The sequence below is a fragment of the Astatotilapia calliptera genome, chromosome 16 (assembly GCF_964374335.1).
Source record: "Astatotilapia calliptera chromosome 16, fAstCal68.1, whole genome shotgun sequence".
NCBI classification, from domain to species: domain Eukaryota; kingdom Metazoa; phylum Chordata; class Actinopteri; order Cichliformes; family Cichlidae; genus Astatotilapia; species Astatotilapia calliptera.
The window spans coordinates 37,518,624-37,539,723 of NC_137437.1; the positions used below are offsets into that span (position 1 = coordinate 37,518,624).

The 21,100-nt window shown below is 46.6% G+C and overlaps 2 protein-coding genes across 5 annotated transcripts in view; both read left to right on the plus strand.

The window, feature by feature from the left end:
- Positions 1–3,166: 3,166 nt before the first annotated feature.
- On the plus strand, positions 3,167–15,390 carry LOC113007857 (activin receptor type-2A-like). Of its 4 annotated transcripts, XM_026144861.2 has the most exons (13): positions 3,167–3,617; positions 6,843–8,966; positions 9,360–9,579; positions 10,237–10,355; positions 10,475–10,629; positions 11,203–11,226; positions 11,524–11,667; positions 12,678–12,821; positions 13,020–13,153; positions 13,238–13,352; positions 14,057–14,195; positions 14,486–14,616; positions 14,744–15,390. In XM_026144861.2, exons 2-13 carry the CDS (start codon positions 8,912–8,914, stop codon positions 14,957–14,959), a joined length of 1,596 nt encoding a protein of 531 aa, XP_026000646.1. In that variant the 5' UTR covers positions 3,167–3,617; positions 6,843–8,911; the 3' UTR covers positions 14,960–15,390. The 4 variants fall into 4 exon arrangements, with proteins under 4 accessions (XP_026000646.1, XP_026000648.1, XP_026000647.1 ...); XM_026144863.2 differs by lacking the exon at positions 11,203–11,226 and having other exon boundaries at positions 3,189–3,617; XM_026144862.2 differs by lacking the exon at positions 3,167–3,617 and having other exon boundaries at positions 6,858–8,966; positions 14,768–15,390.
- Positions 15,391–19,464: 4,074 nt separating this feature from the next.
- LOC113018452 (kinesin heavy chain-like) overlaps positions 19,465–21,100 on the plus strand; it is a 54,788-nt gene continuing 53,152 nt past the window's right edge. The window contains exon 1 of the mRNA XM_080290771.1: positions 19,465–19,767. Within this exon, the coding sequence (XP_080146897.1) occupies positions 19,636–19,767 (132 nt within the window). The 5' untranslated portion in view covers positions 19,465–19,635. The remainder of the gene's footprint in view (positions 19,768–21,100) is intronic.

Here is a 21,100-nt window from a genome sequence, read left to right on the forward strand (position 1 = left end):
CATGTTTCGTTTAGCTTACCCCAGTTTAGGTTTTTGTTTGTTAGCAGCATGGTGGCACGGTGGTTAGCACTGTTGCCGCACAGCAAGAAGGTCCTGAGTTCAGTTCCAACATCAGGCCGGGGTCTTTCTGTGTGGAGTTTGCATGTTCTCCCCGTGTCTGCGTGGGTTCCCTCCGGGTACTCCGGCTTCCTCCCACCATCCAAAGACATGCAGCTTGTGGGGATAGGTTAATTGGATAATCCAAATTGTCACTAGGTGTGAATGTGCGAATGAATGTGAGTGCGAATGGTTGTCTGTCCCTGTGTGTTGGCCCTGCGACAGACTGGCGACCTGTCCAGGGTGTACCCTGCCTCTCGCCCTATGACAGCTGGGATAGGCTCCAGCGACCCCCGCGACCCTGAAAAGGATAAGCGGAAGCAAATGGATGGATGGATGTCTTCCTTTTGTTTATAGTTTTGTGTAGCTAAATAAAGGCTCGCTTTTTGTTCATCAGCTCACTCTGCCTCCATCGTCTCATTTTGGGTCTGCATCCTCTTCACTCCACGCCGTCTGCCTTTCCGGATATAGAAACCTGTTTCTTTTATTTTACTGTAAATTGCTTTGGTTATAAATGTGCTATAGAAAGAGAATTTACTTACTTATTGGTCCACAGGTGGAGACTAAACTCAGTTTTGGTTGGGTGTCAAAGGTTCTGACAGTTTTCATGTGGTTGGATTCGAGTAGCACAGCTAATAGAATTAACTCTGCTGAAGAATTATAGCCGAGTTTACAGTCCCAGTCTTAGGAGACCAGAACCGAATGGACCCGGTTTAAAGTAAGCCCACGGTGTCAGTGCTGAAGCCTACCTGAGTTCCTGTGGACCATGAGAGGCTGAGCTTTGTGATGATGAGGCTCGTTGTTCTGCAGACTGAGTTTCTCCTGCCTCCTGAATGAGAGCTGTTATCTGCTGAGGATTCATTTAAAACACGTTTTGAAACTGGAAATGAATCGGCGTCTTATCGAGGCTGCTGCTCATTTTAAAATCAACATCATTTCACAGGCGTGCTCGGTTTCTGATAGGAAACACTCAGGGTCGGGATAAATGATGGGCTCTCAGGCTTTAATTAATCACACTTGAAAAGACTTTGACCTTCTGGGGAGAAACAGGAAGTGTCAGATGTGACGGGGAAACGATTGCTTTAATGAAGCCTGTATGATCAGAAGTCGGAGGACTTCAGGCCACCGTCAGAAACTTTCCTGATGATCAGCTGACATCGTTTAGCTCTTCCGAACATTTCAAACCAACAAAGAGATGAAGGAGCTGTTTTTTTTATTTTTTTATTTAAACCGGCCTCCAACGTTCAGACACGTGAAATTAAAGCTCCCCGATCACACTTCCTTTGGTGACCTCTGGGTCAGATCGCTGTTTCAGCTCCTGTCAGAGGCGGCGAGGACAAGTCTCATGCTTCAGGCTGGAAATGTGTCTGACTGTTTGTGTTAGGAAATCACCACAGGCACCGCCCTCGCCCACCGATAGAAGCTCATGACATTCATGGTTAAATTTCAGGTCATAAACATCTGCGTCAAATAACATTAAATATTAAAGAAACAAAACAGGCAGATAAAATAGAAATGCATTCAGTTTACAAAACTCATTAAAAATGTAATTAAAAAAATCAAATTCCTGTGACATCAAATAATGTAAACAAAATACAACGAAATGGGACATAAAATTAAAGGAAAATAAACAAAATGCTATTTCAAAGAAAATAACAGATTAAATCAATTTATACAAATAATATAACATTTAAAATATTAAAAGTAGTTCGATGGGTCTCAGTCAGGCAGGTCATTGAACATCAGCACACAAACGTCTCCAGTTTGCTTTGTTTGGATGGAAATCGAAACGCTGCGAGAGGGCGGGGCCAGAACATGACAACGGCGAGGACAGAGCCCGTTTATCATTGTCGTCGGTTATTTAGACGCTCATCTGCGTCCTGAACATTCACCAATCAGACCTGATCAGAGGTACAGACAGAAACACACAGTAATAGTAAGTTTAGTAGCATACATGTCAATATCTAATAACAGTAATTATGATATAAGGACTGATGTTCTGAGAAAAGCTAATCAGTTTATTGATTATTGAGCTTCAGTTTAAAAATATATTGATATGATGATGTTGGTGGCTGTGGGACATTACGGATCCTCATAGCTGAATGATGATGCAGCAGCAAGTGATCAATATCACTTATAGTATCAGAGGAACAAGCAGCGATAAGTGAAGAAGCAGCAAAAAGAAACAAGAAGCTCAGAGTGATGATCGCAGTCACAGACTAACAGGAAACAGGAAGTCAGACTCAGAGGAGACACTCTGATAGACGAGGTCACACCCATTATTTTATTTCTCCTGCCTGATGAAGACTCTTCCTCCTCGTCCAGCTGTAATCTTTAAATTCCTCATTATCGGACAGAGTGGCAGCAGATCGAGCTCTGATTGGATGAAGGCGACATAATGAGCAGCAGCTCCTGCGGCGTAATGAGACTCTGCCTCACAAAGACTTCTTGTCTTCACCAGGAGGAGGTGAGAAACGGAGGCGCCGCCGGGGTCAGGAGGTCATAGATAAACGCTTCGTGTCCAGACACTCTACCGCCGCCATCGATGGGTCTCAGAGACAAAGTTCGACCTTCAAGTCAAGCCTACCCGGTGTTACTTGCCTGCAGCCTCTGGCCGTGAACTGAGAGAACTCTGAGGGGGAGAAGTGATTATTGATTGATGATCAGTAAAAGCTTCAGACCAGTTTCAGCCTGCAGAGACGATTGAGCTGCTGCTGCTTCTTCTGTGACTCAGATTAAAGCCTCCCTGCATCCTGACACCTTCTTTCTGAGAAATAAACCAACAGACAGGAAGCAGAGCGACGGCGACACAAAGGCCGAGTCAGAGGCGCTCATGCAGAAACAACAAGGCGCTAAAAGGCCGTTTGTGGCGTCTCCATGTGGTCGATCTTTGACTCGCCGCCAGCTGAGCAGAGAAACCGGCATGATGTCCGCCGGTTGCCAGCTCGCTCAGACACCGGGGCGCTTTTCTTCCTCCTGACTCAGAGCAGGTCTGCAGGACGAGGAGGAGGAGGAGGAGTGAAGGCTCCCTGCGGGAGCAGGAAACACTCGTCAAAGGAAGAATGGGTGTGTTTGGAGAGCCCTCGGGTGCGTTTGGTTTTAGTGTTGGCTGCAGAGTTGGTCGGCCAGCGGGGAGGAGACGCTTCCACGGCTGAGCCGCTGTCACTTAGCAACACCACCTTTTAGCTGGCTGAAAGCTCAGGAAGTCCCCCAACAGCAGGACGGACACCATGAGAGACGCTGCCACCGTCCAACGGGAAGAGGAAGAGATTAACCCTTCAGTGACAGCAGGAAGCAAAGCGGTTAACAACACCCGATCAGTGACTCCATCATGTATGATTAATTATTGTTTCATCTCCACACACAGGAGGAGAAACAGGAAGTGATGCCAGCTGTGGTTATGGATGTCTGAAGACTATAAACAATCTGCTATCAAACCCTCCACTCACAGGAAGATGGCTCTATGGTGAAGCCACTGACCAATCAAGGTCAACCTCTTGCTGCTGAGATCCCTCCCACAGGTAACTCCACACAGAGTTTTTATAGAGACTAAAATAGAGCGATGAAGATTTTTCAGATTTGGTCTCGGTGCTGGGACGTGTTCGAGGCCCTCAGTGTTATAACAGTTGTGATCACATATATACATAACCAGCAGGTCGGACTAACTTGGTCTGTGGACTTGTTCAGGTGTTTCTCTGCAGCTTGTTGTGTCAGCCGTCCCTCCTCTGAACAACAACGAACAAAAACTAAGCAAATATATAAAAGTGGAAAAGTTCCGCTGCAAACTCAGATTAATGATTCAGTGTGGATCTGAAAGAAAACAGCTGAGCGCGGAGGATATTCTGACTCTGTGACCTGCAGACATCTGTGTGTGTGTGTGTGTGTCTGTGTGTGAGTGTGTGTGTGTGTGTGTGTGTGTGAGTGTGTGTGAGTGTGTGTGTGTGTGTCTGTGTGTCTGTGTGTGAGTGTGTCTGTGTGTGAGTGTGTGTGTGTGTGTGTGTGTCTGTGTGTCTGTGTGTGAGTGTGTGTGTGTGTGAGTGTGTGTGAGTGTGTGTGTGTGTGTCTGTGTGTCTGTGTGTGAGTGTGTGTGTGTGTGAGTGTGTGTGAGTGTGTGTGTGTGTGTCTGTGTGTGTGTGAGTGTGAGTGTGTGTGTGTGTGAGTGTGAGTCTGTGTGTGAGTGTGTCTGTATGTGAGTGTGTGTGTGTCTGTGTGTGTGTGAGTGTGAGTGTGTGTGTGAGTGTGTGTGTGAGTGTGAGTGTGTCTGTGAGTCTGTGTGTGAGTGTGTCTGTGTGTGAGTGTGTGTGTGTGAGTGTGTCTGTATGTGAGTGTGTGTGTGTCTGTGTGTGTGTGTATCCTGCTGCTCAGAGGTTCGATGAATGAAACATCTGAAGGTCGAGTCTTTGTTCTGGGGCTCGGATCTGGCTGCCAACATTATGACACAGTGCATTATGGGAAGCGACGGGAGGCGTCCCCCCCCCAACATCATGTTGAGGCTTTTATTCTTTCATTTATTCACTCTGGTTTATTACAAACTCTCTCTCTCTCTCTCTCTCTCTCTCTCTCTCACACACACACACACACACACACAGAAACACACACACTCACACTCAAAGGTTAATATTTGTGTTGAAAATCATAAGAACAGGGACACACTGACACAAAGGCTGGAGTGTGCTGCTGCCCCCTGCTGGTCACTCTCCTGCCAGCAGCCACTGATAACAGTGGGCTCAGTGTGACTCTGACCTGTGGTGTTACAGCCCCCTCTGCTGGACTCACACCATCACTGCTCCTCTCTTCATCCCAATCAACAGAGAACTTGGTCAGAGTGTTTGACAGATGTCGGGACAGACATCTGTCAAACTCAGCCACACACTCAGACACAAACTAAACAATAGTGTAGCTGTGCAGTGAGGAGTGCTAAGACCTCTACACTGCAGACATCAAACAGCCACTTCATAAACACACAACATAGAAGAAGAACCCCAAACTGTGCTTCATATCCTGACTCTTAGGACCTCCACACCTGTAGTTTTCCTCATTATCAGTCAGAGCTCTTCCTCATCCTCCTCCTCTTCTTCTTAGGTGCAGCCCTATAAATTTGGTACAACCTTTGGCCTCTCCCCTTTTCTACAGTCCCCCTGTGGGAGAGGTTGGGGTCATTTCTTTTCCAACACTAATTATATCTTTATCCATCCTGATATTTCTGATTGTGTATTTTAGTTGTGAGGGTCTCACAATGTTTTCACCTGAAACCTCTGCTGATAATCACCCACACCTGTTTTCACACCTTGGCTCCCGTGATTATGGCGATGATCAAAAATGGGTCCATGACCCTGTTAAGGGACCACTCCCAACAGGGTTTAAAATCAGGGACTCTCCATCATTTACATTATCATAGCGCCCCTCGAGGCAGACGTGTTTGCTTGCTCCGCTCTCAGATGCCGACTTGTTGTTGTTTGTTTTTTGTTCTTTTTGCACTGGATAAGTGCTGTGCTCTGTTAACATATCCGCGACAGGCACTAGTGGACATAGGTAACTCACACAATCTCTGACCGTCCTCTTTTCCCCGGATATGTCCACTTTTCACGTTCTGTCCGGGGGGATTTTCGAGATTGATGAAAATGTCCTGGTTTTCCTACAGAGGACCCACATGTGTGACGTCATCCCTGAGCTGTGGCTGTGAGTGTTGTTCTGCGCTCACAGACGGGACAGACAGCACGCATTAGTGATGTCTGGTGATGTTTAAAACCAGCCAAAGCGCAACTGCAGCTTTCAGACGAACTGCAAAAGAAATTTCCGTCGTACCATCCCGATACTGGTCATTTTTCTTATAGAGATGAGACCTTGTTTCTGTACTATTATCTAATTCCAGAGGTTTTTAAGTTATTTTCTGCCCTTGTTGACTTGTAAAAGTCTATATGACATTTTTGTTTCACCATTCATTAACCGAGAGAAGTCATCGTTTAAATATGTTAAAATTTTCTTTAAGCAAACAGTATTACTAAGTTCTTCATGACTGGGCCAAGCGTCCTCTTTTTTGGAAATCAAAATATGGTCACCCTAGTGTGCTTTCATTAAGAAATCGTGGCGGTGAAACGTGCAGACTATCCAGAAGCACTGTTCGCCAGACGTGGAGTTTTTAATGCTACATGCCGCCCTTACTATCTGCTGCGGGAGTTGTCAGCTGTGTTTTTGGTCATTGTTTACATCCAGCCACGCGCTAACTCCGCAGCAGCGCTCGGCAAACTCCTTGACGACATCAGCGCATTAGAGACAACTCATTGAGACGCTGTTTTTATCGTCGCCGGTGACTTTAGTGAGTGCAACTTACGGACTGCACTCCCAAAATACCATCAACGTGTGGCCATTCCTACCCGTGACAAGAACACCCCTGGATCATATTTACAGCAACATACAGGGTGCATACAGGGCTGCACCACGTCCTCACTCTGGACAGTCTGATCACATCTCCCTGTTCATGTACCCGGCTTACAGACAGAAACTGAAACCATCAAACCTGTGAAACTGTGGACCCCAGAGACTGCGAGTATCCTACAGGACTGTTTTGCCCAAACAGACTGGGATGTGTTTCAAACTGCAGCCACCAAGGGGAACTGCTCTGTCAATATATGCAGGTTTTAGATGTGTCCTTGATCCATCACAGCTGATTTAAATGGCTAAATTACCTCCTCAACAGGTCTTGAAGTTCTCCAGAAGCCCAGTAATGAACTAATCATTTTTTTCAGGTGTGCTGACCCAGGGTGATATCTAAAACCTGCAGAACACCAGCTCTCGAAGCCTGGAGTTGGACACCCCTGCAGTATGCCTACTTTAGGTAGCTTTAGGTACCTGGGTGTCTACATCACGGAGAACCTCACCTGGACACTGAACACCCCACAGCTGGTCAAGAAGGCTCAGCAGCGGCTGTATTTCCTTAGGAGGCTGAGGAAATTTGGTATGTCGGCCAAGATCCTCAGCTGGTTCTACAGCTGTATTGTGGAGAGCATCCTGACCAGCTGCATCACTGCATGGTACAGCAGCACTACTGCTATGGACCGCAAACGCCTGCAGAGAGTGATAACAACTGCAGAGAAGATCATCAGGAACCCGGTGCCCTCTCTGCAGAGCTTCTACCATCGCACAGTCCAGAGGAGAGCTGCCTCCATCCTCAAAGACCCCACACACCCCCAACACGGACTGTTCACACTTCTGCCCTCAAGACAAAGGTTTAGAAGTGTGAAATCCAGAACATCTCGACTCAACAACTCCTTCTTCCCCACTGCCATCAGACTCTTGAACAGCTGACCTATTTTAACAGTAATAATATTTTTTGTACATCAGGTCATCTCACATATTGCTCTTTTGCACATAAATCTATTTAATACTTCAGATGTTTTCTCCATTTATTTATTCATGCTATTTGTATTTTAGCTATTTGTACATATTAACCAGTCTGCGTGTGGACAGCAGACAAAAAAATTTCATTGTACAGAGTAATGCATTTTCTTGCACACATGACAACAAACGCTTTGAATCCTTGAATTAGATGAATTTGGTGTTAGAAGTGAAGAAGCTTCTTGGATGAAAAGTGAAATGTCTTCAAGATGTTAAAGAAGACCAGACGTTTTTCTTTCCAAGCTCCTTAGACTACCATGACCTGGATTACTGAGGACCTACATGATGTTAGTTCAGTCGCTAACTGCTGTTTCCACCACCAAGTGACGAAACAAGTTTAAAGTATAAATCTCAAAGGCCAGAAAGTTTATAAAGCATTTTTAGATTTTTTAGGTTTTATTTGGATTATAGTACAAAAAAAATTAATAAAAAATAGTTTTACTGAATTTTGATTGGTTTATGGAGGTTTCTTTCCGCTTTTATTTTTCTCCATTTTTCTGACAGCCCACCAACCTCTTTTCAGTGGGCGGGGCTTTTCCCTCATTCCATGGGCTCTACACACAAACACGGCTAATCATTGGTGAATAAATGGGGCTCCGGATTGTTCTAGGCATCCTATTGGTTTTTGCAGGTGCCCGTCAGATGATCGTGTACGCTGTGACAGGTGACTTTGGAAAACTGTGAAAAAAACAAGCTGATCGCAGCGTAGCCGCCATCTTCCTCCTGCTGTCGGCCTCAGAGTGTGGAGTGGAAGTAATACGGAGACTAGGTGAGGGGGAGGCGGACAGGTCGGCTGTACGCTGTGAGCCAGTCCGGGATCGTTCACACGGCGCTTCCTCCCGCTGAGCGAACAGACGGGACGCGGATGCGGTTTGAGGTTTTCCTCCTCGGAGCTAAGCTAAAGGGTAGCCGGGCCAGCTTGCATCCGTGTGACCGAGCAGTGATAATCAGAGGCGGGCTGAGGCTACACCTCCGCCCGGCTCTCTGCGGGGAGGTGAGTTTGATCCAGGGTCACAGCACGGCTGAGGCTTCGCGGAGAATGGTGCAGGGGTCCAAGGTGAACTGTGCTTCATGGCCGGAGGTTCGCTGATGGAGTTACTCCAGATCAGTCCTCTGATTGATAACCTGTCAGTTCGTCGATAAACCGATTTCTGCAGCATAAACCTTTACAGCACCGCTCCAACCCGGCGAGCAGCCTGTACTGGTCCTCAGGTCCGGATCTCCTGACAGCGCACCATGTCTCAGGGCCTGCCCAGCTCCTGGGACCCTCTTCCCGAGTGCTCTCACGGGGCGTCCCGGTGAACGGACCGCAACCGCTGCTTGGACTGGGACATGGTTCCGGTGCCCGGAGTCCTGTTGTCAGTCAGAGGGAGCGTAATCCCGGATTAGGATTGAAACTAGGATTTATCTGAGCAGCACCATGGGATCCGCCACCAGGCTGGCCTTCAGCGTCCTCCTAATCACCTGCTCCTCAGGTGAGCACACCTGGCTCTAACATCATCACCACAGACACAATCAATTAGAAACCAGAGTGTAATTCTGATGTCACAGGAAACAAGCCCCAGTAAATAACTCTGAGCTGCTTTGATCCTAATCCAGGCTCAGAGCTAAGATAGGCTAGAGCAGTCAGCTGTGTGTCAGTGATGCTGTCTGCTCACTGAAACGCCCCAGGGCAGCTATCCAGCAGCTTTATTTCAATGGTGTATATCATATATAGGTGATCTTCAACCACAGGTCACCTCAAACCTCCTGCAGAAAACCTGCTGATCAGATATTGGTCAGTTATTGATTAGCTCTTGAGCTGACAGGAAACAGCTGATCTGTACCTGTTTCAGTCACTCTCACGATGCTGTATGCTTCCTCCTCAGGTGCAATCCTGGGCCACACTCAGACTCAGACCTGTGTGCTGTACAGCTACAGCTCCTCCTCCTCCTCAGTGGAGGGCCGAGGGAACATCAGCGGCGTGGAGATCTGCTCCGGGCAGAAGGATAAGCGGCAGCACTGCTTCGCCACCTGGAGGAACACCTCTGGTCAGGTGACCGTGGTCAAACAGGGCTGCTGGCTTGACGACCCTAGCTGCTATGACAGGTAGGTGGGGCCAGAGAGGTCATGCTCAGGTAACAACAGGAAGTAAAGGAGCGCTTCTGTGGTTCAACAGGAGGATAGCAGAGTTTAGACCTGATCGGTTTATTGATTGATGATGCTCCCAGACCTGAACCTGACTTTGTTCGAGTACAGAGTGGTGATTTTATAAGTCCCCTCAGGGCAGGTGTGTTCAGGTGTATGTCTACCTGTAGTTGAATTGGTTTGCCCACGTGTTGCTGTAGGTTCACTCGGAGGACCAGAGTGATTTCAGGAGAAGAAGAGCTAGCTCACACTCACACACTCCGAATTAGTTAGATAGCACTAAGAACTTAGAAAAGTGTTTGTGTGAATGAGCGAGTTGTATAAAGCGCTTTGAGTGCTCAGAGTAGAAAAGCGCTATATAAGAACCAGTCCATTTACCATTACCTGTCACCAGTCACCCCATGTATCAATCAGAGCAATTGATCAGTTTTCATATGTGAACTGAGAGGTGCTGTAAAAGCTCACCTGTGTGAGCTCATGTGTGAGGTCACTTGAGAGTTCAGTGATAAAGCTGAAAGACAGTGCGTGTGAGGAGGAGACATCAATTGGGAGGGGGGGGGTTACTTGAGTGTGGTGACCTCACCTGTGCATCAGCTCATCTGTGCTGTTTCCTGATAGGTGGGAGTGTGTCGAGAGGAAGGAGTCCCCTGACGTCTTTTTCTGCTGCTGTGAGGGAAGTCTGTGCAACCAGAAGTTCTTCTACCTGCCCAACAGCAACCACACGCCGCCGCTGCCCCGTACGTACCTGCTCATCTCGCACCTTATTCTGAAAATCTTTGATGTTAAAACGGAACCTTATAGTGAAAAGCCTCCTGTACTTCATGTTGTAACCTCTTTTCCGTGTGTGTTTCCATAGCGACAAATATCCCACTCACACTGCGACCCCCGGTGGTCACCGCGCTGATGTATTCGCTGCTCCCCATCATGGCCGTTGCCATCATCGTCCTGCTGTCCTTTTGGATGTACCGACACCACAAACTGGCCTACCCACCTGTGCTGGTGCCCACACAGGTGAGACCTTCTGTGAGGAGTGGGTCATGTGACAGTCAGGTGACTTCCTGCTCTGAGTTTAAAAAATGAGGAACAAACTTTTACAATAAATGCTTCATAACAGCTTTAATCAGCTGTCTGTTCTACAGGAAGTCCCAGCAGCAAGTGAACAAACTCGTTCCAGGTAAACACTGAAGCCAGGTGTACTGATCAGGTGTTTGTCCTGACACGTTCCTGCTGCTTAGTCCAATCAGGAAGTCAGGAACACCGTCAGGTTGACGTTCAAAATAAAAGACCTGAAGCACTCGCAGGGTGATCAGGAAAAACACTGTTTCCATGGTAACAGCACACAGAGCTGGTGTTTGTTGTAGTTTTTAACAGCATCATCAACTCTGTCACGTGACTGTGTCATGTGACATGGATGCTCTTTTTGTTACCTGTGTCTTCACCTCTGGGGTGGGAGGGGCTAAGACACGAGGAGGCGGTGACACATAGCTGGAGTAGTGAGGCAATGCAGATGTTTCAGAGGGAGGCTGTGAGTTAGCTCCACCTCTTCCTGTCTGTGTGACTCTGAGCTGTTTCTTTGCCTCTCAGCACGCCTTTCACATCATGGTCGAGGTAAGGAGACCCACTGAGCGTGCTCTGTCACCACCCGCCTTGTGTTCTCCCACTTTGGGTCTCTGAGCACCTTTATGTTTTGTGTCACATGATGTCTGCACGTCCCGCTCCTTCCTTGCCCTGCATGACTGTGTCAGCACGCCACACCGCCCATCTTTAGGCCAGCCCACTCTCATGGTTCTGTCACTCTGTGTTTTTAATATACACATGTCCATGTGGGTGTGGCCCGACAGCCCTGACAAGATGTTCTTTATTTTCCTGTATCCTCTGTCTCTGATCTCCACCTGTCTCACCCAGGAGACCGGCCCCCTGCCCCCCTCCCCCGTCCTGGGACAGAAGCCTCTGCAGTTGCTGGAGCTGAAAGCCAGGGGGCGCTTTGGCTGCGTGTGGAAGGCTCAGCTGCTCAGTGAACACGTCGCCGTCAAGATCTTCCCTGCCCAGGTCAGTGTGTGTGCCGTTAATCTTAGTGTGATATTGTTAATACAAGTAGCCCATTTACTACACAAGTGCTTACAAGCACTTTGGCAAAACGCTTGGCTGTGAGAGGAGCATCAGAGCGTTGGTCTTCACGGCTCTTCTAACATCCAGACACTGATGACCTTCATACAGCTGAGCACCAGCAGTCACATGACTGAAACACAAACATGTACGCACAGCTCGCACTGCTCATTTAACAAGAACAACAAACGGGTCAGATGTGAGAATGATTTTGTTTATTGTCGTAGAAACAGAATAAATGTTAAAAACATTATCTGATCCTTTGTGTGAAGTCTTCATGAGCAGCTGCGCCAGATGTTTCTGCTCCATATACATGAGCACATCTGCGTGAGGGAATAATGATGAGCGGAATATTCGTTTCCAAACACAGTGACAGCGCTCCAGTGAGACGTGAAAGTTAAATACAACGATCCAGTTTTGATCAAACAGATTTTCTCTAAAACACTGAAATAAGCCAAACATGATGTTTAACCTCCACTGAGTGGCCAAAGCCTGGGGAGATTTAAAAATGATGTGGCAGGAGTCAGGGAGAATAAGCCTCGACCTTTTGGTCAGGTGACACCTGGCGAGGCAAACTGGCCGTTCGCCCAGAGGGAGGTGATGTTTGGAAATATCCGTATCTACATTCTCGCCTGAAACGTCTTAAGAGTTACTTTGTGTCACAGAAACGGGCACATTTCAAACTTCTCTCACAGTTTTAGCCGCTCTCCTCCACCACGGCCACTTTTGAGTTTCAGTTCAGTTTTATTTCCACAGCACCAAATCACAACACCAGTCGCTTCGAGGAGCTTCATATTGTAAAGTAGATTCTACAATAACACATATTTTCAGATGAAATGCAACCTAACCCTTTGAATTGATGTCTCACAAGAGCACATGTTGAGAAATTACCTCTGTGTGAGGTCACAGTTGGGCCACGCCCCTGACTACTCTGACCTCTGACCTGTGCTCAGGAGCGTCAGTCTTGGCAGAACGAGTTTGAGATCTTTAGCCTGAGCGGGATGAGACACGAGAACCTGCTGCAGTTCCTCGGCGCTGAGAAGAGAGGCAGCGAGCTGGAAACGGAGCTGTGGCTTGTCACCGCCTACCATCACAAGGTAACAGTGACCCCCGCAGGCTGGAGGTGGAACTGCAGAACACTCCTAAAACTCCATTAGAACCTGGAAGAACGTGGAGCGTAGACGAGTTGGAGCGGGTTCAGTTTGTGAATGTGTGGACAGAAGACTGAGTCACTCTAACAAATTTGACCTCTGACCCTCAGTCTTCACTCTGTGTTCTCCATGACGTGTTTTCAGGGTTCCTTGACTGACCATCTTAAAGCCAACGTTCTCTCCTGGTCTGAACTGTGTCGGATCGCTCAGTCTATGTCCCGAGGCCTGGCCTACCTGCACGAAGACATACCTGCATACAAACCGGCCATCGCACACAGGTACGAGCGTACAGGCACACACACACACACACACACACACACACAGAGACACACACCTGCCTGACAGCTCTGTGTGTTTTTCAGGGACTTCAAGAGTAAGAACGTCCTGCTTAAGTCCGACCTGACTGCCTGCATCGCCGACTTTGGCCTCGCTCTCAGGTTTGAGGCGGGAAAGTCTCCAGGTGACGCTCATGGACAGGTGTGTCCACCTGAGCTACGCCTCTGTCACGCTTTGTCATTACAGCAGTGACAGTGTAACAGTCAGTGGAAACGGAAATATCTAAGAGTGTTTAGCAAATGCATGATGGAGTTCCAGGTACACTGAGGTCCAGGTGAGGACAGTCTGGGTTAGGAAGAAGCAAATAGCTCCATCTGGTGGCTGATGGGTAAATATTCAAGGATGTTTGATAAAAGAAGAATAATTAGTGCTGGGATGTTGAGCTGGCCTGATTGCAGCTGTGCACAGCAGGGGAGGCGTAGCTGAACGGAGCAGTGTCCAGAGTGTGGGGAACCAAAGAGAGAAATGAGAGCAGAGCGGCCAATCAGAGGGTTTGAGGAGGTGAAGCTGCAGAGCGGATGGTGTGATAAACTCACTGCGTTTACATATTAGTAGCAGCTTTGAGGTTGGCTCTAAATGAGCTGTGTTTATTTACCGGTCACAGCTCGGTCTCCACAGTAATGACATCATTTAGATGCTGTTGTGTTATTACAGAGGTTTAAAATATGTGTGAGGACCTGCCATGAGGTCAGAGGGGGCGGGGCTTCAGATAAGTGCTGCGTAACAAGTTCAAACTTTATTGATATCAGTGATGTTATCCATGTCCCCTCCACCAGCTCCTCTGCTCTTTGTAGTTGTGTCATATCACCTCAGTAAACAGCTGATCTGGTTCCTGTCTGTGTCAGGTGGGGACCAGGAGGTACATGGCCCCAGAGGTCCTGGAGGGCGCCATCAACTTCCAGAGAGACTCCTTCCTGAGGATCGACATGTACGCTGTGGGGCTGGTGCTGTGGGAGCTCGCATCACGCTGCAAAGCTGCTGACGGTATGAAACGCCAGAAGGTCACCTGACTCACCAGGTCAGCACGTCAAAATTTAACAACAGCCCCGGCCTAGGCCTGGCCAGGGTCACGCCTGGTTGGTTGTTAAAGTTTGACCTGCTTACAAAGAATGGTTATGTGACATGTGAAGAAACTGACATGAACATGTCGTTGTGGTCGGTGGAGGCCAACGCCGCCGTCCTGTGTTTACGTCTTCACCTGCTGTGTGTGTGTGTGTGTGGCAAAGTGAAGACTGTCATTGACTGATCCCCACACCTGGTTTTCTGTGGTTCAGGTCCAGTAGATGAGTACCTGCTGCCCTTTGAGGAGGAGGCGGGTCAGCATCCGTCTCTGGAGGACATGCAGGAGGTGGTCGTCTACAAGAAGCTCAGGCCCACAATCAGAGAGTGCTGGCAGAAGCACGCCGTGAGTCACTACGCACAATGCACCAGCACATTACCCACAGCCGATGCATTTGTTTGAAGCATCAGGATGACCTCACCGCTGGTGTAGTTTATAAAGAAACAAGTGCTATGTTTGACCTCTGATCCAGGTCTCCTCTCTGCCCCCCCGGCAGGGTCTGGCTCTCCTCTGTGAGACGATGGAGGAGTGCTGGGATCATGAGGCGGAGGCGCGGCTGTCAGCGGGCTGCGTGGAGGAGCGCGTCGTGCAGATGCAGCAGTCGAGCGTCACGGCCCACGAGGAGATTGTCACGGTCGTCACCATGGTGACCAACGTGGACTACCCGCCCAAAGAGTCAAGCTTATGATCAATCAGAGCAGGGCAGGGACGCCAAAATAAAAGACTTCATGTAGGATGGAGAGTACAGATGTCAGAATAAAAGAACAAAGCCTGTGACTGTGCTACAGGTGTACAGGCTCGTGCAGGTAAGCACAGCTGATTGGGTCATCAGCAGGAAGTCTGATCAGGAACAGAGACAAACTTTATTCATTTTTTCACCTCCTGGAGCTGACAATCGCGTCCGCCATGAACCTTTTCACCTCCGATGACCTAGTCTCTCAGTCCTCGCCGCCAAGAGGTCGGTCTGACCTTCTGGTTCGTCTCGGGGTCAAACTCAGTTCTAGTAAAGCTGCTACATGTGGTCTCACTGAGTCAGTCAGGTGAGGACATCAGGAAACAATCATGTGATCAGATGTATTGATTATCGGAGAATAAAAACATCAATCGGTTTTACAGGAACACAAACAGAGCCGTATTTTTTATTTTCAAACACTAATTTCCTGTGTGAGTGTGTGAGAGAGAGAGACATGTAAGCTGACCTCTGACCTCAGCATTGTTTACTGATCCTGAGTTCTTCATAAGACGTGCATGCTGTGGAGACCATGCTTCTGTGTGATGCCATCTGAGTAGGCGGGGTCAGACTTAGGAGTCTCTTAGAGAAACAGGAAGTCATTTGATCATCAGGACAGGCTTTGATTGGTTGGTTATTTAGCAGCTGAACTCTGGGTGTCACCTTAAGCTGAGCAGCTGGAGGTCAAAGGTCAGCAGGACTGTTTTAACCTCAGATGATGCCGATGATGTCAGCGAACACATCACTAATCCTGTGCTGCATTCAGAGCGTCTGTTTTCTGACTGCTGAATCTGTTCAGATGAGAACATGTTGCGTGCAGGTCCCTGTGCAAATCGAGGATCGGGTTTCCTGATTGGTTTCAAATATCCTGACATCAGGCTCAGGTCACGTGATCATTGTTCTGAACTCAATCGGGTAATCCAGACTTTCTCAATCAGCTCTAAGCATGGTTAGGAAGGAGGCGGAGTCAGAAGCATGGACAGATTTATTTATTATTATTATTAACCTTTATTTAACCAGGAAAAGTCCCATTGAGATTAAAAACCTCTTTTGCAAGGGAGTCCTGGCCAAGAGGCGACAACACGTTGAAATTACAAAGTTACATACATATTATAAATAACAATTACATTTTAAAAACATTTTTCTCTGGCTCTCTCAATCTGGACTTAAAAGCATTTAATGAAATAAGATCTGCTATCTTCCAGTCTTTTTGCATCATGTTCCATGTGAAAGGGGCAGCATAAGTAAAAGCCCTCTTTCCCAGTTCAGTTCTGGCAAATGGAACATTGAGCAATAAAAGATCGCTTGAACGCAGGCTGTAAGAAACAGTACTTCTCCGTGTGAGCAGATCGCAAATGTAGGTGGGCATTTGTCCAAGCAGGGCCTTATAAATAAAGATGCACCAGTGAGCAAACCTCCTGGAGGACAACGAAGGCCATCCCACTCGAGCGTACAGATCACAACAATGGGTCAAGGCCCTACAGTTTGTAATAAACCGTAAGGAGGCATGATAAACTGAGTCAATCTTATGAAGACACTGGGCGGAAGCATTCATGTACAGCAGATCACCATAATCTAAAACAGATAAAAATGTAGCATTTACAAGACGCAGATGTGCTGACAGCAGGTATATGAGGATCAAACACCTGCAGACAGAGCAGCAGGGACTGATGGAGCTGATGGCACTATCACACTCTGACATCACTGCTGTGAGTGATGTCATCAGTTCACAGGTGCCGTTACTGTAGCTGCACGCCTGACGGATCAAACACACCTGAGAGTGAAGTCGGTCTACAAACTTCAGTTAACTTTAAAGTCTGCATCAACAAAGTAATGCTTTACTGTACTCAAAATTACTGAATTACTCTAAATTCAGTAATTTGTTTGTTCTGTTGTTTGTGTGCCACAAAGGCTCTTCGGTTCTTTGCAGATAGAAAGGAAACAAACAGGTTTGTTTTTTTTCTTCCTGCTACAATCATCTGATTTCAGTTGGTGTGTGGAAGGACGAGAATGGTGGAGCGGTCTACAGCGATCGATAGATATGGATGTGACCTTTATTTTTATTGCACAAAAGAAGAGAGCAACCGTAAAGTGCAGTACTGTGTCCAGGACAAACAGCTGCAAACATCTGGGCAGACGTGTTCATCTGGATGTTTTCAGTGGGAGAAACTTTACATCAGATGACTACAGGTTTCCAACCTTATTAACAAAATCACAGAAACCAAACAACCTCCGACTAAACGGATGGCACAACACGGAAGAGCTCAAGGAACTAACCTCCCAGCCCATTGTTCAGTGGTGCTAGTGTCAGTCATCATACAAATGTCATGTTTATAAGGTGGGAAACCTGCAGTCACCTGAGACTGAAGATGTTACCTGGCTGATGATGAAAGGTTCAGATGAACAGAATCCACTTTTTGAGATTACTGCTTTGTCTTTTATTGGCTCAGGGGTTCACGTGTGAAGAGTTGGGGGTTTGATACCTGGTGTTAGTGTGGTCCTGGTCCTGAGACTGGAAGGTTGAACCAGGAAGTGTGTGTGCTGCAAGTCCTGTGCTGAGCCAATGGCAATAAAGGAACAGCTGCACTGTGATTCAAATGCTTTTTAGAGCAGCAGCGTGCTGTGTGAAACACTGCCCCCTGCTGGTAAACCCCAAAATGAAAGCAGTGGTGATGGCAGCAGCCTGACTGCCTGTGGGGTTTGATCAAAGAGGAGGAATTGTGTCTGTAGGTTCTCAGTCCTCCAGGTCAAGGTGATCTAAGGAAACGACTGGATGTATTTCTGATTCCTGAAGATGTTTCACAGACTGAAGCTTCTTCAGTTCTAAAACCAGATGGTGGAGCGTCGCAGGTATTTAACCCATAGTGGGAGTTGTACCTTTTTGACCCACTGCTGACCATGTGTCTCATCACATGAGCCAAGGTGTGAAAAAGGCTCGGAAGTGAATTTCTTCACTGTATCCTGTTTATCCCACAAACCTAACAGTGAATCATGTTCTGCTGCAGAAGAAGAAACCAGAACATTTAACTGTGTGGTCATCATTATTATTATCATTATTATTATTGATGCTGTTGTTGTACAGTCTGTGATGTAAGAGAGTTTGATCTGTTTATGAAAATCATCATGTCCTCTGATTGGTCATCAGTCGTCCAACCTCTTCTGATTGTTTATGTTTTGAAGCAGTCTGAGATCATCACTCAGTAGTAATCGAGGTGACGACGGGAACATCATGTTCAATCTCCGAGCACGCTCAGATTAGAGGTGTTTTGATGCGTAGCGTGGGCGATGTAGCTCGACCTCCTTCAGTCAGAGGATGAACTGGAGACGAATGACGAGTGGAACGTAGATCAGTGGATATACTGATCACACGCACACATGTTTCTTCTGTTTTCAGATATTTGCCAACTAAATTAAATTTGAATTAAAATTTATATGTTGATATATGTTAACCCTCATTCTGCCGGCATATTTAGCATACCGAGTATTGACGCCTTTCTGGGGACTCAAAACTAATTTACTGTGAAATTTAATATGTTCTAATAAAATGTCCACCCATCCATCCAGATGTTACTAACAACATGTGCTGGGTAGGTCTGCCTACTTAAATATAATGTAATCTTTATTCCATTTTAAACAGAAAACAGCTGATACAGGGGTGTGTCATACTGAATTTATGGTTAGAAAGTAAAAAACTGTCCTAATTGAGTATTTCTACACAGTGGTGTTAATACCGTTACTCCAGGAGCGTAACCGAATACTTCTAGAGATCAGATCATCAATGACCCTGAGCATACTCTGATTTATCGGGTTAATTATTTATTCTAATCATGAAGTTGTCAGAAAATTCTGATTTTTGAAACGGGAATGTTTCTCAAGCCTTCTGAAAATCCACCAATCCTCTTCTGCTTGTCCTCGTCAGGGTCTCGGGGGCGGGAACTGGAGGCTAGCCCAGCTTCCATAGGGCAAGAGGCAGGTACGGTCTGTCACAGGGTCACACAGAGAGAGGGAGAGAGAGAGACAACCATTTGCACTCATATTCACACCTATGGCTAATTTAGAATCACCCCACTAACGACACCTGTTACACAACTGTGGGAGAAGCACCTGGAGAGAACCTGCACACTCCACAACAAAGGCCCCGCCCAGGTGGGGGCCAAACCGCCATCCTGTTCCTCTTATGAGGCAGCAGTGCTAACCACTGTTCCACCTTATCACACATTTATTTCTAAATTAATAAACTTTGTTCTATTCACTTATTTTAAAAACCCTTCTGACGAATAAAAAAAAAAGTATAAATGTTTATATGAGTTTTATTTTGTATCAATTTTGTTTTTCAGGGGAAAAGTCGATGAAGTCTTAAAGAGCCTAAAACGTCATGAGTCAAATATGACCCATTGGCTTTAACCCGAACTAAATCATGTTCACGCTGGATGTGAAGGAGGACTTCATGTCCCATGGTTCTTTGCGGCTCGGTGGTCCAGGGTGGACCTGTGAGAGGTGGAGCCTTCAGCCTCCTGATGGAGAAGCAGTAACCGGAGATCGCAGCCTCTGAGCGGACCGTGTGGACCCGAACCAGAGCCGAGCCTCCCGGTTTGTGTGTGTTTCCGCGTGCGTGTCGGTGCTTCTTGTCGGTGATGGAGGCGGCGGAGGGTGGTGTGTGCGGGGTGAAGGTGATGTGTCGCTTCAGGCCGCTGAACGAGGCGGAGCGGAACCGCGGAGACAAAAACATCCCGAAATTTAACGGAGAGGACACCGTGGTGGTGTCGGTGAGTACGCGCGCGCGCGCGCGCTCTCACACACACACACACACACACACACACACACACACACACACACACCGGTGTGTGTGTGTTGTTTAGTGTGCAAACAAACCTGCTGTGTGTAACTGCAGAACCACTGCACGCTGCTCCTCCTTAAATCAATCAGTGCATTGTTTGCATTGATCAATCAGGAGCAGCTGCTTCAAAGCAGGAGAGTCAAACATGTTCACTGCAGTTCTATTTATACAGCGCCAAATCACAGCAACAGTCGCCTCAAGGTAGATCCTACAATAATAACAGTCATATGACCCCCTATGAGCAAGCACTTTGGTGACAGTGGGAAGGAAAAACTCCCTTTTAACAGGAAGAAACCTCCGACAGAACCAGGCTCAGGGAGGGTGAGAGAAGGAAGACAGGATAAAGACATGTTGTGGATGAGAGACAGAGATTAATAACAGATACGATTCAATGCAGAGAGGACTATTAACACATAGGCTTTTTCCCAATTCAGGGTTTGCATCCTTTGGAGGATAAGGCCTTCACTGTAGACCGAGAAGGCCGGAAGTGCGATGCTTGTGAAATAGGATGTCTAGCTTCCATTGCACTGCTCATGTTGCCTAGCAACCATGATAATAACTGCTGGAAACATTTCATCTGGCATTGTTTGACAGAAATGAAGGACAAATTTCTTTTGTTCATCTGTTTGTTTTACATGAGCTCTGTTTGATTTGATAAGTATCTGAGGCTGAAACCACAGGACTGTAAAAACATGATTGTTGGGCTTCATTTCTGTACTGAACAGTTGTTTGACGATTAGCTAATACATAACAATTAGCTAATGTTGTTCATGACACTAAAGTCACTTCACTGGTAATGTAAATGTAATATGGCCAATATTAAAGTTATTATTATATTAATCATTATTAGTTATTACCAGTGTTGGGCAAGTTACTTTGAAAAAGTAATTAATTATAGTTACTAGTTACTTCATCAAAAATGTAACTGAGTTAGTAGCTGAGTTACTTTTCCTAGTAATTAATGACTTTTAGAATCTTGTAACTATTGCATTACTTAAAAAAAAGTTTAACCCTCTGGGGTCCAGGGTATAATTGGCCGTTTTTGACTACTTTTAATTTTACATATACACTTAATTTTAAGTTTTCATTTTGACATACTGTATTAACACAATTGATCAAAAATCAGACAAAAAACATACAATCCGAGTAGAAAAAGTATAAAGTATATAAAAGTATTTGTTACTGTAACAACCACGATGAATCATATTTCATAACTTTAAATGCAAATATAAATTGTCCATTTTAAAATCATACACTGTAAA

Coding starts and splice junctions, on each gene's coding strand:
- LOC113007857 (XM_026144861.2), top strand. CDS start 8,912: ATGGGATCCGCCACCAGGCTGGCCTTCAGCGTCCTCCTAATCACCTGC. Junction 13,154..13,237: donor AAACCGGCCATCGCACACAG/GTACGAGCGTAC, acceptor TGTGTTTTTCAG/GGACTTCAAGAGTAAGAACG. Junction 14,617..14,743: donor AGTGCTGGCAGAAGCACGCC/GTGAGTCACTAC, acceptor CCTCTGATCCAG/GTCTCCTCTCTGCCCCCCCG.